Source organism: Aricia agestis, chromosome 1, assembly GCF_905147365.1.
Source record: "Aricia agestis chromosome 1, ilAriAges1.1, whole genome shotgun sequence".
In the NCBI taxonomy this organism is placed as follows: Eukaryota; Metazoa; Arthropoda; class Insecta; order Lepidoptera; family Lycaenidae; genus Aricia; species Aricia agestis.
Window position 1 is genome coordinate 15559066 of NC_056406.1, and position 16872 is coordinate 15575937.

Here is a 16872-nt window from a genome sequence, read left to right on the forward strand (position 1 = left end):
CTTTGACCACAGAATTTGACAGATGACAGCTGGTCCGACAAGGCTTGAAATGAACGTGGGCGGGGGCGCTGCTGGTTAAGGAGAATTGTCAAAAATGGCGTTTTTGTATGATGACAGCCTTAGTTCCTTTTTTCGCCACGTTATGGTTAAATATGGCGTCCATTTTTTACTTTAACCAAAGATTTGACATTTTGCATTGTAGTTATAGCAGTTATAGCTAAAGTAAGTTGGTGCAACCCACCTTTAATGATTATATTCTGATTGTCAGGAAGTGAAACTCACAGTGCGTCTGTGTAAGGAGCCGGCGCGGGGCTGGCCGACTCCGCCCACCGCCTGCCTCACCGTCCAGCCGCTAGAACCACCCGAACCCAACATACATTGGATATACTTCTTACAGGGAAAAGTTTGATTTAGTTAACTACTTACATGAAAATATATTGTTTTGTGGTATCACTGGTTTTTATGCTTGTAGACTTTTTCCAACCTTACCAATGCTTTTCATTAGGTATATCTTACGTAATAAACTAACAAAGACTACAGTGTGTGGATAACAAAATCAAAATTGAGATTATTATTTAGAGTTTATTGTTCTAAAAATATTACCAATCTGCGACGCTAAAGTCTTGGACGACATCATCTTTGTCGGGAATATTGTCAGCGTCTGTGTTGTTCTTCTTGTTTGCATTCTTCTTGTTTGCCTTCTTCTTCAATTTCTTCACTTTAGGTTTCTCTTCTTTCTCTTCCGGCTCATCGTCTTCGTCAAATTTGAAGTGATCCTTTTCATCCTCGCTGTCGGACGGGAACAGAACCGGTGGACCGTTGCTTTCGGGTTTTGTTACTTTTTCTTCAATTTCTTGTATTTTGGGTCTCTTTATCATGGGAAGTTCGGTTGCCAGCTGCTCATTCTTGCTCGCCTTCTTACGTTTCTGAATTTTGTTCACTTTACTCCAGCTTTCGTAGAATTTAAGCAGCGGCGTACCTTTCGCTTTCATATTCGCTTCCCAAGCGGCGATCATTTTGTCCTCGCTCAACTTGAAGGAAATCTTCGCCCTCTCCTTTTCAATAAACCTTGCGTTCTCTTCTATCTTCTCAAGCAATTGCTTTAGTCTTTTCGTATAATTTGCTACCGAGCATGACTTCAGGAACTGTTTGATCTAGAAATAATGAATTATTTTAAAAAAATCATATTTACTTTATTACCAAGAATACCATTCAAATTCTTACTTATTTACAAAGTTTCTTAATAGGCACACACACCTGTACAACTGCCAATAAAGTGGTGTCAGGGAATGCAATGGTATGAGACTCATTTGCCGTGTATTCCAGAAGCAAGCCGTATATTCTATCGATCACTGAATCCTTGAACCCATTCTCAGTTAACTGGGACTTGGCCAATCGTAGAATGCACGAAAAATCTAACGGCTTCATAGAAACTTTCTTGTGCTTCTTGTTAAAGTCATAGGATGTCAAAACCTGCAATATGAATATTTTAGTAATTCCTTTAGGACTTATTTAGTAATTAATTAAGAAATGTGTTATTAAACGAATCCTTATTAAGGTTACTGCTTGTAGTTACGTAGTCCTTTACCCTATGAATAATAAAAACTAAGGAAATGTAACTCCCATACTTCAACCGTTTTAAATTTGGCTCCTTTTCGAACACTAAAATATGACAATTCAGATTTTCGCCAAGGTCGTATCCCAGGTAACGTATCATAATATTGGGCGTCGGATTTCCGACGGGACGTGAATTCCCTACCCTAATTATTCCATCAGGTGACCCGTTTGCTCGTTTGCCCCCTTATTTCATAAAAAAAAAATTACATTGTTTTTTTTGTTTTGTTGTAAAAAAATAGCAAGAAATACGAGAATACCCATATCATCTTATAACGCATTTAGTATAATGTTAGCCAGACCCTAAAATTTCGTTTGTGATTAAATTATTGCATCTTGCATAACACTGTCCATGGCGACTTTGTAAAAATTTTGTAATTATATTATTCTTTGTTTATTGCACTTTTAGAATAACATGTGAATTTAATTAGACAAACACAAAGAGACCAGCTTAATTATATGCAAATACCCTAGCATCCAACTTAAATAAACCATCTTTTTTGGGTCGACAAAAATAAAAGAAATTTAAGCATAATTTTAAACAATTCACTTACAGATGAAAGGTTATTCCTGTATTAAAAGTCGTATCTATATGACTTCTAAACCATTTCACAGGGCATTTAGGCATTTTAACAACAAAAATATTGTAAAAAGCTACGTAAAAAGTAAGTAAACAAATTGTAAAATGAGTTTGACAAAATTGTCATGTCAACCTGGTTGAATGTCACTCGAGTATATATACACGAAAAATGTGTACTGAACACATGCATAAATATGCATGTATTCGGGTCACATTTTGTAGCCTTTTGGTGCACTTTTTTGACGGAGTTACTCTTCCTTAGTTTTTATTATTCGTAGCCTTTACCCATATTTACGCGCAAGCTCCAAAAAATCAGAGGCAGAGGTCGAGCGGGTAAATGCGATGCCGTGGTAGATTATGAGAAACTACGCCATTCTCTTTGCAAATATTTTTTATAATACTTTAAGGCTCGCGTACTATGTAATTAAATATATCGAATTATATATGATATTATAATATTCAGAAAGTAAATAACTTACCTCTACAATATACGGCAGAATTGGTATAAATGTGTTCGTTTCCTTTGATAGGTTGATAAGAATTTCGACACAATGGAATCTAAGTGGATAGTATTGGTGTGTCGGCACCAGTTTGATCGTGTTCGTTATGACCATAACCAGCGGGTAGAGCAGCGGCTGGAGCTGCGGCTTGTTGGACGTCGCCGATATCAAGTCCGCCCACAAGTGTAACGAGTTCACGTACTGCCAGTTATACACAGCTTGTCTGTTCTCTATCTTCTGCACGACTATTGCGTTCCTCAAATGTATAGCTAACTGTCGTATATACAAGAACACGTGCTGGTACGAGGAATTCAAATCCAACGAAAACATTTCTACGAGCGATCTCCTCATAAAGTTTATTCCGGGCCACGTGGTTGGACTCACAAATTTACAGTTTTTAACATATGTTAGATACATGGCTTTCAATACGATATCCAACAGGGCCGACTGTTGATTCCTTGTTATTCTTAGGATACATAAAAATGCCAGGACTCTGACTGTCTCCTCTCCGTTACTCCATAGGGTGATTAATCTTTTCAGAGCTTGTTTGGAAGTTCTGTTGAAGCATGCTACATATACTGACATTTGATGCAAATGCTTGAGAAGCACTGTCAAAATATTATCTGATGAGACTCCAGTTAGGAGTTTGAGAAGGTCTTTGAGATAAGCAATAAGAGACCCCTTTATCTTAACAAAATGTTTACACTTTTGAGGGTCCTTGCCACTCGATTCCATTCCCAAATATTTCTTTATTGCAGGAGGTAAATACAGAACACACATTTGTATTACAGCATTAAAAACCGAAGAGCCTGAAAATTATTAATATGTTTTAAGGTAAGTCATAGTTTCACATTATAACATCCTATAGTTTGTGCGTTTTATGATGATATGCGTGACACATTATAATTGACAATAGTAGGGAAGTTACCTAACAAAAATTAATCGATAGTTTAAAAATATCGAATCACTTCGTAAAGGAATTGCAATCGAAATTATCGATTTCGTACTGACATTTCAGTGGTGCCGGCGATTTAAGATAATTTTATACTCCTATTTCACAGTTAATATTTATAATATTTATTAATAAGTTAGCATTTAGCAACTTTTCATTTTTATTCATTTACAATTATAGGAAACATTTGTTTTTGTAGATGGAATATAATTTATTACATTTTGATTTTTTTGTTTTCTTGTAAAAAAAAAAACCCGTAGCAAGGAACATGAAAACTGTCACCCATGCCATCTTAAAACGCACAAACTATAATAACTAAAATTTCTTAGTTTATAGTAAAGGTTTTAAATTTTTTGGCTTACCTTCCACTTTATATTCCCCACCAGAAGATTGTCCATCATCGCTGGTGGCCCTCAACATGGCTGCATTAAAGGCTTTAATAACAGCATTCAGTGTTGACAGTTTGATTTTGTTTTCACTTTGCAATTCCTCTTGCCATTGTGAAACCATTTTTAGAGTTATTTTGCTGTGTGCTCTGCTATCGTCCTGTAAAAAACAAAAATTATTAATTGCTATGTGTTTTTTGGTACGTATTATGTAAAGAGAAGTACATCCTAACGGTATTGGTGCCCGTGGATCCTAGTACAATGACTTACCATCAGTACTATTTACTAATAGTACTTGTATACTTACAATGGCTTTGATATATGAGCTCTCAAAATAGGAACCTTGTCTGGTCTGTGACAATCAAGCACCTTTAATAGAGAAGTCAATGGACTGTGGCATCTGTTACATGCATTAAAAATTAAGCAACTTGGTATGTACAATAAATTTATTAAATTATTATTTATAATTGATCACTTAGTTTTTAACAAGAATTGACTAGTGCTACTGCCTACTGTCCTTACCTCATAGTCACTTTCGTCACTATCTCCTTCAAGGGGCCCTGGGATGTGAACAGAATCTCCATTTTCATCTTTTTCAGAGGCAGCATCATCAGAATCATCCTCAAAGTTTAGAAGGTTTTCATCATTTTCTTCTAAGAAATTATAAAAGTCTGGATCTGTTTTCTTTAAATTTTCTAAAGACTTCTTATGGCTTTCTGGATTGATATCTTCTTCAGAATCTAGAACAATAACAACTTACACATGTGACATCCAATAAAAGCTTTTTGAATTTCGAAAATGCTATTTGAAAATGCTGATTCTCTGCTTGTACGCTATAAATAACATTACAGTAGTGCAGCTGCTCCCAAAGTGGGTGATAACTCCTCCTTGTGGGCGCTGAGCCTGAAGGTCTAAAGGGGGTGTTGTGGGACCCAGAAAAAAAATGGGGGTGTTGTGTAGAGGCTTGGGGTGTGATTTGTAATTTCATTACATCTGGATGCATTTTAAATTGAAACCATGACAGGCGCTGAAATATAATTTGTTCTCAAAGTGGGCAGTAGACAAAATAAGTTTGGGAACCCCTGCTGTAGTACAATACTAAATGTCATTAGTGGATACCCCCTGTACAGATAGAACAATAATAACTTATACATGTGACATCCAATAAAAGCTTTTTTAATTTTGCAAATGCTGATTCTCTGCTTGAATGCTATAAATAACATTACTGTAGTACAATTATAGTAGATGTCATTAGTGGATTAGCCCCGTACAGCTTCTGCAGATGAAGCTTATTTTTATATAAAAAAAAGACATTAACATAATGTTACAGCTCGTCAAGGCTTTAAATGAATGTGGCGAAAAAAAGGACTAACGCTACCATCATACAAAAACATCATTTTTGACAGTTCTCCTATACCAGCAGCGCTCCCATTCAAATAAAGCCTTGTTGCAGTTTAGTATGTACCTTGTACCATTTTGTAATAATTTGGATTATTTTAAATGCAAGAAAATACCTGAAATATCAGAAGCATTATTATCAGAAGCGTTATTATCTGAATCTTCAGATGGTATATCTTCTTTTAACTTCATTGTGAACTTTTTTTTACTTTTCCCCACTTCATTGTCTTCAATACCTAAAAAAATTATGATCATAAATATATATTATATTGTATTAAGTTTCTAAAAGAACCAAATCTTGTGACAATAATAGTCAATCTCTTATTAATCTTGGTCAGGACTCACAGGAACAGTTAGGCTGTGTTTCCACCAGAGATGTGTTGTGAAAAAATCGCTTCATTGACGTGAGCTTGCCATGACATCGCTCAGCGCGGCGATGCTATTGGATCTTAAAAACACATTCCCCGCAACACATCTCTAGTGGAAAGTGGAAATGCAGCCTTAGTATTAACATACCGCTGCTGTAGTTTACTTACAATATATATTCACTTGTTAGTTAGTTAGTTAGGTACTTAATATCATTAAATGAACAGTATCAATATGATATTATGGTATGTAGTTTACATGCAAATTAGGTTAGGACTTATGATGCACTTATTAGTTATTATACAGACCTGTATTATTAACATCCGTTTTACTTTTCAATTTTCTCTTCATTTCGAATCTTAGACAGGCCTACTATTTTTTGAAACGTAAATAGTTAATTAACTTATTTAAATCGCAATATTATTATGCGTTTCGTACGAATTATAACCAAAAAATCAACACATATCACGCATTTTTGACTTTGACAATTGACACAATTTTTTTTTCTTATTATGGCACTTCGGCTATATAACTGTGGCAGCTCCTGCAACTATCATGCAAGCATCCTCCTTATGTAGGAACTACATATTTAGTCGAAATTAAAAATAAAGGTGCGCGAAAGCTCGGGTTTCGAATGTTGACGTTAGTTTTGATGTTTTGAGTTTTCTTTACGTTTTGATGTTCTTGCGGTATTCAGGCGATAGTAAATTGTATTGAACTTAGTTATTGTGAAATAACTTGTGAATAATTGTGACAATGGCTAAGATGTGGTGAATAAACGAAACAGTATTTCTGGACTCTGTATTTCATTTATGGACCTGTAACGTAAGGAACTAACAATTAGTTCTTACATTGGTGACCCCGACGTGACAAAATATAGTGATTCACAAAGACAATAATTATTAGAAACAAAAGTGCACATTAATTTTAATAAAAATGGCTACGCCGCAAGAAAACGCCGCGACTAATAACGAAGAAAACCCGAACGTGAGTTTTCCGAACAAAGGAGTACCGGCGCCGACGGAAGTATTTCGAGTCGGAGTTAAAGTGCCCCCATTTTGGCCAGAGTGCCCAGCTCTGTGGTTCGCGCAAATCGAGGGCCAGTTTCTGCTGTCAGGAATTAGCAATGACACAACGAAATTTTACACGACATGCGGAAACCTAGAACACAAATATGCAGTGGAGGTGGCGGATATCATCGAGAACCCGCCCAAAGAAAGGAAATATGAAACTTTAAAATCCGAACTGATTCCTCGCCTGACCGCCCCACGCGAAGAAAAAATCAAACAATTCCTCATGAGTGAGGACATTGGCACACGAAAGCCGTCGCAATTCTTGCGTCACCTGCAGCACCTCGCCGGTCCGAACATACCAGAGGAGTTCATTAGAACGACCTGGTACAACAGACTTCCTGTATCTGTGCAACCGATTATAGCTTCGCAGGGCGACATGCCTCTGGACAAGTTAGCAGAGTTGGCAGATAAGATAACGGCCATCGCACAACCGACACTCCAGGTGGCAGCAGCAACACCTGGCAGCAGCAGCACACCAGCTAGTGACTCTATGTGGTCGGCGATGGAGGCGATGGCAAGGCAGATCGAGCAGCTGACCAAGCAGGTAGCAGAACTCAGCACACACCAGTCGCGACAACCACGTCGTAGATTTGACAGGCAGAGATACAGGTCACGTTCGAGATCTCAATCGAGGAGTAACGGTATGTGCTATTACGACAATAAATTTGGCAACAAGGCATTTAAATGCACCCGCCCCTGCTCGTTCACGGAAAATGCCGACGGCAGTCAGTAGTGGCGGCAAATGACTGCTATGCATGCAACGGCCGCCTCTTCGTCACCGACAGGAAGACCAAGTTGGAGTTCCTAATTGATACTGGCTCCGAATTATGTGTATTCCCTAAGAAAGCGACTAGAGGACACCGTAATAAGACAGAGTTTCAACTGTATGCAGCAAATAACTCCATAATATCGACATATGACTACGAAGAACTGCATCTAGATTTGGGATTACGACGGGACTTTGTGTGGAGGTTTGTGGTAGCTGACGTGGCAAAACCTATAATAGGCGTCGACTTCTTAAGTCACTATAATTTATTAGTCGACTGCCGCAACCATCGACTCGTAGACAACCTCACGACTCTTTCAAAAGCACTCCCACATTGTGCCAAGGAGACAGAGGTACTTACCGTCAAGGCCGTGGCGGGCGTCTCGCCATACCACGAGTTGCTGAAGAAGTTTCCCATCATCACGAGACCCGCCGGAGCACCTGTGGAACCGAAGCACACGACAAAGCATCACATACGAACCACTCCAGGCCCACCCGTATATGCCCGCCCCCGTCGATTAGCTCCAGACCGCCTGGCGATAGCTAAGAAGGAATTTGACGAGATGCTACAAAATGGAACTGCAAGACGATCTGAAAGCTCATGGTCCTCGCCACTACACCTAGCAAAGAAAAAAGATGATGGGTGGCGACCATGCGGAGATTACCGTTCCCTAAATGCAAGAACCATACCAGACCGCTACCCTATACGTCACATTAATGATTTCACATACGAACTTTCTGGAGCCAAAATATTTTCAAAAATAGATCTAATCAAAGCTTATAATCAGATACCTGTTTCCAAGGGAGACATACCTAAGACAGCAATCACTACACCTTTCGGCCTATATGAATTTCCCTATATGACATTTGGATTGAGAAACGCAGCACAAACTTTTCAAAGGTTCATAGATGAAGTACTCTAGGGCTTGAGCAATGTATATTCGTTCATAGATGATATCTTAATCTACTCACGCACAGATGAGGAACATAGAAAACACCTGGAAGGACTTTTTGAGCGACTCTCCAATTATGGAATCCTGATAAATACAGCGAAATGTGTTTTTGGCGTACCAGCAATATCATTCCTGGGATATCAAGATTCAAGAAACAGCTGAAGGAATAAAACCGCTAGATGAAAAGGTTGAAGTAATCAAAAACCTGCAACCTCCAACCACAGCGAAACAACTCCGAAGATTCCTAGGAATGATAAACTATTATAGAAGATTCATCCCGCAGGCCGCCAAAATACAAGGTCCTTTAAATAACGCCCTAACAGGAAATATAAAGGGAGCAGCCCCTGTAAGTATGACGAAGGAGATGTTAGAAGCCTTCGAATTATGCAAGAAAAGCCTAGCAGATGCCACGCTGCTTACTCACCCGGATATACATGCAGAATTGGCACTTTTTACGGACGCTTCAGACCAAGCCATTGGAGCTGTCCTGCAACAAAAGGAAGGCAATATGTGGAAGCCATTATCGTTTTTCTCTCGAAAATTATCTCCTAGTCAGAAAAAGTACAGCCCATACGATAGAGAATTACTTGCCATATATGAAGCAATCAAACACTTTAAATATATGTTAGAAGCCAGACAATTTACTATTTATACCGATCACAAACCACTTACCTTCGCATTTACAACCAAGAGAGAAAAGTGTTCACCGAGACAATTTAGATATCTGGATTTTATTGCTCAATACTCTACAGACCTGAAACATATACCTGGAAGCGACCTGTAATTGCAGATGCACTATCGAGAATAGAGGAGATCACAGAAACTATCAACTACAGAGATCTTGCAAAAGATCAGGAACAAGATCCTGAATTGCAAAATCTGCTGAAGACTGCAACAGCTCTTATCTTTGAAAAAAAACAATGATGTATACTGTGACGTTTCTATAGGGAGAATCCGGCCATACATAACACCAAAATACCGGAAGCAAATCTTCTCAAAAAAACATGAGCTGGGCCATCCTGGATCATCAGCATCTGCAAAACTGGTCGGAGAAAGATTTGTATGGTCTGGAATGCAAAAGGATTGCCGTAGATGGGCAAAAGAATGCACGGATTGCCAGATTTCCAAAATAACCCGCCACACATCCTCTCCTTTATCCTCTTTCCCAATTCCTTCCCAACGCTTTTCCCAAGTCCACATCGACTTAATAGGACCACTACCTTATTCTAATGGTTACAGGTACTGTTTGACCGCCATAGACCGCTACACACGCTGGCCCGAGGTCTACCCAATAGCTGACATCACAGCCGAGACGTGCGCACAAACCTTCGTCTCCGGATGGGTATCACGATTCGAATGCCCCGCCACCATCACGACAGATCGATGTCAGCAGTTTCAGTCACAGCTCTTCAAGCGCCTAGCCGAAATAATAGTTGCCGAACATCGCCCTACCACAGCATACCATCCACAGTGCAATGGAATGGTGGAGCGGCTACATCGACAGCTGAAACGACGACAGCTGAGCCAAATAAGCTTACGTAACCTGGAGGCAACCAGATCTATTTGAGGATGCCACGAGAGTCTTTGGTCCAGCATAATACCTAAGTACTTCACAGCGTTTACTTTAGTTACTGCAGGGCAGTTGCAATTTATGGCGCCTATTATGTTACTACATTGATGTACTCTGATGTTAGGGTCAACTTCAGGCTGAGTCTTATTAGTAAGTGCGAAGGTCACGTAGTTTGTTTTTTGGGTGTTTAGCGTGAGTAAATTTTTTCTTAGCCACTTCGCTATTTTATGTACCCATACTCAGTGTCCGTCTTAACCGCCTCCCAGGTAGTGTTTGTGAATACAACTGCGGTGTCATCAGCATATGAAAAAATATGAGCGTTAGGTATTTTTAGATTGCAGAGATCATTCAGGTAGATCAGAAATAGGGTAGGGCCGAGTACACTACCCTGAGGAACTCCATAATCTATTTTTTCGCTGTTACTAACCAGTTCACTGACCCTGACCCTCTGAGTCCTGTTGCTAAGGTAGTCTATAAGCAGTTTTAGTGAAACGTCTTTAATTCCAATATATTCCAACTTTTTTACAAGGATGGGGATTGAGACTGTGTCAAATGCCTTTCTTAGGTCGAGAAAAACAGCTAGGCATTTATTTTTAGCATCTAGTTCATTAACAATTACAGACGTCAGTGCCTCAACGGCGTCTGTAGTTGATTTGCCAGATTGGAAACCATATTGATTATTTGCTATGATGGTATATTTACATCGGTAATTTACGATACGTATATTTATTATTTTTTCCACAATTTTTGAGATTGCAGTTAATACTGAGATTGGTCTGTAATTCCTAATGTCAAGCTCATCCCCACCCTTGAATACTGGCGTAATAATGGATTCTTTTAATGCAGTAGGAAAAACCCCTTTCTCGAAACAAAAATTTACTAGGTGACAAATGACTGGTACAACATGATGTCTAGCTAACTTAAAAAATAGCTCGTTTCTGGATATTGCATCACTCTCCTATACTTGTGCACGATAACGAATATCTTATGGTTAATATCCTACCAATATTACACATTAAAAACCTAGATAACACAATTTTAGGAAAATATTAGCAGCGTTTTACCTACCAATAAAACGCTTATTAAAACACTTTCCAAACTCGAAGCCTATTTATATATATATATTATGAGATAGCGTGTTTGTTTTTGTAATCCGAGGCGGTTTCTCTATTTTTATCTCTTTTCCCTTAAACGTCATACGACTTTTCACACCTGTCAGTTGCTCTTGACATCTAGATGTCAAACTTAAAAAGTATAAATGTCGGATGTCGAGAGCAGCGCGCTCATTGGTTTTACATAATATATATATATATATTATATTATATACCAGGCAGATATACAAACTATAGGCTTCGAGTTTGGAAAGTGTTTTAATAAGCGTTTTATTGGTAGGTAAAACGCTGCTATTAAAAAACTGTTCCAAACTCGAAGCCTATTTATATATATATATTATGAGATGTGTTTGATATCGCCTGGTGTGAAAAGTTTTAAACATTAATTTAAATAAAATTGGAAAAGACAGTACAAGTAAAATTAGTTTATTTACAGTTCAATGATACAAAAATAAAGGATATAATAATTAAATCATGTCAGTCCATTATATATAATTTGAGAAAATTAACTAAACAATAATTTGTAAAGACAAAAGTAAAATTCAATTATTAAAATAAAACTCAAAAACAAAATCTAAATAGGTGTAAATAATTTTGTTATTGACTTAATCTCTTGATTAGGTTTTATTATTCTTTTATAATATTTTAAAAATACATTTTGCGAACGCCAGTTTCCTCTTTGTAAAATCTCGTCAATAGGAAAATTTTGCACCCAATTTTTAGATGCAACAGCTGGGCGAAAACTACCTGGTGTGGCTTTTATACCTGCTTCGGATAGTAGTGATTTTAGCCAGTTTGAAATAGTTGTTTTTGACGCCACTTTGGGTGGACCACAAACTGTCAGAAATAAGTTATTTAATTTACATTTATCTCGCCTTGCTCTAGATAGTCTAATTAGATATTTTATCCAAAAGGTGGGATCTAGAGCCCGAGATTCATTATTCTGAACCAGCTTCCATCCAGATTGCCTATAATCGGCATTATCGGTCTTTGAACCGTATTTAGGCCAGAAAATGACACTATCGTTTGATATTAAACAGTTATCAGGATCGATTGACAATAAAGTGAGATCATGTATACGTCTTCCAGAACACAGTAATAAAATACACGCTGTACGCCTAGAACACTCATATAAATTTAAATCTGTACTAAAAGTATTACAAAGCCAGGTAGATAGAAAATCAATGTCCCATATAGGAGGTTTCTCATTTTTCGGGCATTTATTAGAAATTGACTTTAAAATGTGCTGTACAAGTGGATGGGAACTAAGTTGTCTACATTCGTTAGGGTCACATAAAGTTGAGACCACAGATTTATGAAGCATAATAGTATTTCTAGAAAGCTTATGTACTTGAAAAAGGTCTGATAAATACCTAGCAAGATCTGACCCTGTAGGAGTGCCTATAGGTATATTATTCTGATGGGCCCAAATACACCACCTTCGCCATGCACACTCATAAGACCTCCTAGTAGACTCACGCCAACTAGACTTTAAAAGGTTTATTTGATCGGGTGTCCAGTCTTTTAGTGCCTGGGTCCACCCCCACATTTCCAAACTTCCATTACCCTGTTCTGTACTCGTGGAGACAGTTGATTGATCGTTATATCGACAAGGACTTTGTCTAGATTTAGGATCGTGAACGGAGCTTCTAGAGCTCGGCTGGCTAGAAGGTGGCTGGCCTTCACCCATCTTGGTGCTATAATTAGATAGCTTATCTGTGCGTTGTTCAAATGCGAAAGTACCCGAGGCATGAGAAAAGGGGGTGAGAATAGCCAATCCAGGGGATAGTTCCAAAGACGACTTGGGTCGTGAATTTCCGCCTGATAGCCCATTAAATCTAGGTTTGGATACAAGGGGACTACATGGGCTGACTGAGGGGCAAATAGGTCTATCACCGGCAGTACCGTTTTTCTGAAAATTATCTCGGTGATCGGAGGCAGAGGATGCCATATTTATGGGGTCAATTTTTGTCTCGACAACCGATCTGCTTCCATATTGTACCGGCTGGACAGATGGTGAAATGATAGATTGACATTGTGTCGATCCAGGATAGCAAATATTTGACGTGACAGACTTAACAGAGATTGGAATTGAAAGTCTTCGTTTTTTAGAAACGCAAAAGTTGTTATGTTGTCCGACTGCACTGACATAGAGGTTTTTACTCGATGTGAAATTAAATTTTGAAAAATTTTGAGATTCGCCATCATCTCTTTGTGGTTTGAATGCAAGGATTGCTCGTGAGTCCACCAAGTTACTGTCATGCGCAGGTTGTCTATTTGAGTTCCCCAATCCGAACCCAATGTACTGGTGGCTAAGTAATGAGACACCGGATTGAGATGAATCGGAGATTAAATATGTAGGTTTCGAACCCACTATTGAATTTCCAGAGACGCCGGCATCGGCACAGGGAATAATTTCTTTGGAGGCATGTCCCGTATCTTTTGACAAAAGTATAAAAGATTTCAATAGTCTAGGCGACCTCTCGTGAGTCTCGTGACACAAGGACTCACGAAATTGAGATGACTTGAAAATTGTATTGTTTTTAAATTGGCCATCTTTAATTGACATATTTCTAAACATATCTATTTTATGCGCAGAGTTTTGTCTGTTGGTAACCATTCTAGATTGCGGATCGGGTCCCACATTCTGCCCAAAACCAGTAAGGTTTGCTGAGGATCTAGGGCAGATTTTAACCAGGTTACTGTCTAACCTAGGAAAATTAACAAAGTCGAAGTAAGATTTATATGTTTGCGCAACATCTTTACGTATAACTGGCGAACAATTAAAAAATTTTCCAAGTACACGATTAGGTGTATTCCCTGCTCTCGTAATATCTGAGCTAGCCAATTTGTTAAAGACGCGAATACCTTGGAATCTGTCGCCAGACTTTATGGCAGGTATATTATTATTTGAAACAGGTTGCCTTGGTAAATTATGGTCCCCATGTTTTTGAAAGAAATAGTTTGGAGCGGATGGTCTAAAAAATTTTATATCTTGGTAAAATGAAGGAGAGGTTTTATTTTGAACCGAATTCTGTAGCCCATGATTAATAAACTGTATGGATCCGCTCCTAACTTTACCCATCTGTTTGGGAATAGTTGTAGTTGACGGGCTATGAATTAGTCAGTATTTCTTTTTAAAGTTTCCGTCTCGACGAGAGGCGGTATGATATGTTTTATTAGCTTGTAGCCCGCTCCCTGAGGGACGAGGACCTCTGGGACGAAAATTCCTTCCTTGCGAAGGAAGACGTGGAAAATTATTAAAAATCGGTTGGTTTGGCACACCTTGCGCAGGTTGCATAATAGAATTAAAGGGTGCAATATTTTGTGACGGTATATAATTATGATTGTATCCAAAATTTATTCCACTGTGCGGCAGTGGGAGTAGGTTCTGACCTTGCGCAGGTACAGTGTTGTAAAAATTTTCGGAAAAAGATTTTCTAGCTTGGATTTTATCAGATTTTTGAGGCCAAAAAACTTTACTACTACCTCCATTTTTATCAATAACAGCTGAAAAATCGGTTTTATTAAATAAACTTTCACAAGTTGGGGGTATTTTTCGGAGGGTAGATTTAACAAATTTATTTTTAACCGATTTCAATAAAGCGTCTCTGCGCTGCTGTATAATATCGGCTCGATGGCCACATGCCATTTGCAAAAGATCGTTTGAGATTTTACTAAACTCCCCTTGCGTAAAAAGTTCGCAAATTTTAGATTCTACTGACTTCGCGTCAGTAACTTGCACTGAACTTAACCACGAAACAAAATCTTTAATTACTTGTTCCAATGCCTCATTTTGTTTGAGGATGGCTAATGAAATGGCTGCGAAACCACGTTCTGTATGCGATAAATTTAAAGACGACTCATACGGTTTTAACTCGTCATTACAATCCAATTCTACAAAACCAGGATTTGCACAATACAATTTTTGTACGTCTGAATATCGTACTTCCGACCAATTATCGGTTTCAAAATGTTGCAATGATTTTAGCTTTTCAATATGACTTAGCGAAGCTCTTTGTATATTTGGTTCCTTAACTATAGTAGAAACCGGCATAGAAAACGAAGGCTCAGATACAGGTGTTAACTGAGGCTGATTTAATTCGGCAGAGCCAGGTATTTCATGCACATTTTCATCTTCCAAATTAAAGTTTTCAAATAACTCACCGCTGATGTTAGCGTCCAGTATGTCTGCATCTGGACTATTGTCCTGCACGGCATTTTCACTGGGTAAAAAGTTACTTAAATAATTCTGAATGTTATTAACCTGTAAAATTAAATTGTCTATAACGTCACTGTTATGACGTGGACGTTTTGCCGAAACCGAAAATAATTCTTCTGAATTATTGCGTTTATCCATAATTATTATTTATAATATAAAAATCTTAACAAAATATCTAAAAAGCGAACGGTAACACCGTTTAAAATTTTTAAAATACTAGAGAACCGCACGGATCAAAAAACAAACCGCCAATGAGCGCGCTGCTCTCGACATCCGACATTTATACTTTTTAAGTTTGACATCTAGATGTCAAGAGCAACTGACAGGTGTGAAAAGTCGTATGACGTTTAAGGGAAAAGAGATAAAAATAGAGAAACCGCCTCGGATTACAAAAACAAACACGCTATCTCATAATATATATATATAAATAGGCTTCGAGTTTGGAACAGTTTTTTAATGACTTTATACTTTATACATTGACTAGAATACTAGACTTTAGACCTGACTGACCTGACGATATTATAGAAAAAATAATTGCATGAATAATGAGGAGCAAAACTGCCTTTTTATCCCGATAGGCGTCGCATCGTCGACTGACCGTAATTTGACATTAAAGCTGTCAAATCCAATACATTTTTTGTAAACAAGAGTATTATTTATCAATTTTCGTAAAAATGCCTCAATATTGTGCTTTGAGTTTTAAAAACTGGAGAGTCCATATATTTCCCAAAACCCCAAAGTGAAGAAAAAGTGGGGAAATGCCTTGTGAATGAAGAATTTCAAGGAAAGAATATGGCAAACTTAAGTTCACTTCATTTCACAGAAGATGATTATTTTGAAAGAAGTAAATACACAGGAAAGTTGTGAAATTATGATGTCTAGCCTAAGCCAAACTTATTATTTCCTAGACATGCGTCTTACGAACAAACCAATAACAAATTATAACATATATTTTCAGATGCTGAGCCATAAGAACCATTTTTATGAAATACATACAGAGCTTCTGTTGTCTTACCGTTTATTAGCATAATTATGCAACATCTATGAGCAAGTGTCAAAGCAAATTCAAGGTATGTTTGCTAATAGAAAAATTACTGTAAGGATTCCGCAGCTTGTTGCACCACAGTTGCAGCAAGTACTAAAATAAGTTCATACTGAGAGGATTATAGGATTAACCATTAAACAATAGCAAGTAAAATATTTTTTATGTTTCATGTGTTGTAACTTTAGAGAATGTATTATGAAAAATAAATAAAAGCTGATATCAGTGATTGTTTGGTTTTATTAGATTTAAATAATTTTTATACAATTATTTTTCAAACACTGCTGGTTCAAAATAGAGGATGTAAGCCATGAATGACCATGACACAGACATAATAT

The 16872-nt window shown here is 37.7% G+C and overlaps 2 protein-coding genes across 3 annotated transcripts in view; one reads left to right on the forward strand and one right to left on the reverse strand.

Annotated features, from left to right (window-relative positions):
* LOC121732002 (hydrocephalus-inducing protein homolog) overlaps positions 1-450 on the forward strand; it is a 52409-nt gene extending 51959 nt beyond the window's left edge. The window contains exon 78 of the mRNA XM_042121740.1: positions 269-450. Within this exon, the coding sequence (XP_041977674.1) occupies positions 269-409 (141 nt within the window). The 3' untranslated portion in view covers positions 410-450. The remainder of the gene's footprint in view (positions 1-268) is intronic.
* Positions 451-562: 112 nt separating this feature from the next.
* Positions 563-6254, reverse strand: LOC121727954 (nucleolar complex protein 2 homolog). 2 transcript variants are annotated; one of them, XM_042116039.1, is made up of 7 exons: positions 6105-6254; positions 5547-5666; positions 4555-4772; positions 4009-4192; positions 2674-3503; positions 1258-1473; positions 563-1154 (listed from the first exon to the last, which is right to left on the reverse strand). In XM_042116039.1, the coding sequence occupies exons 1-7, from the start codon at positions 6145-6147 to the stop codon at positions 600-602; spliced, it is 2166 nt and encodes a 721-aa protein (XP_041971973.1). In that variant the 5' UTR covers positions 6148-6254; the 3' UTR covers positions 563-599. The 2 variants fall into 2 exon arrangements, with proteins under 2 accessions (XP_041971973.1, XP_041971981.1); XM_042116047.1 differs by lacking the exon at positions 5547-5666.
* Positions 6255-16872: the final 10618 nt, after the last annotated feature.

Bases quoted from the DNA above. Each gene is read 5' to 3' on its own strand.
- LOC121727954 (XM_042116039.1), bottom strand. From the start codon at position 6,147: ATGAAGAGAAAATTGAAAAGTAAAACGGATGTTAATAATACAG. The intron at 4,193-4,554 runs GTAAGGACAGTA...TGTTTTTTACAG, and splicing joins GTGACGAAAGTGACTATGAG to GACGATAGCAGAGCACACAG. The intron at 1,474-2,673 runs GTAAGTTATTTA...TTCATATTGCAG, and splicing joins TTCTGCCGTATATTGTAGAG to GTTTTGACATCCTATGACTT.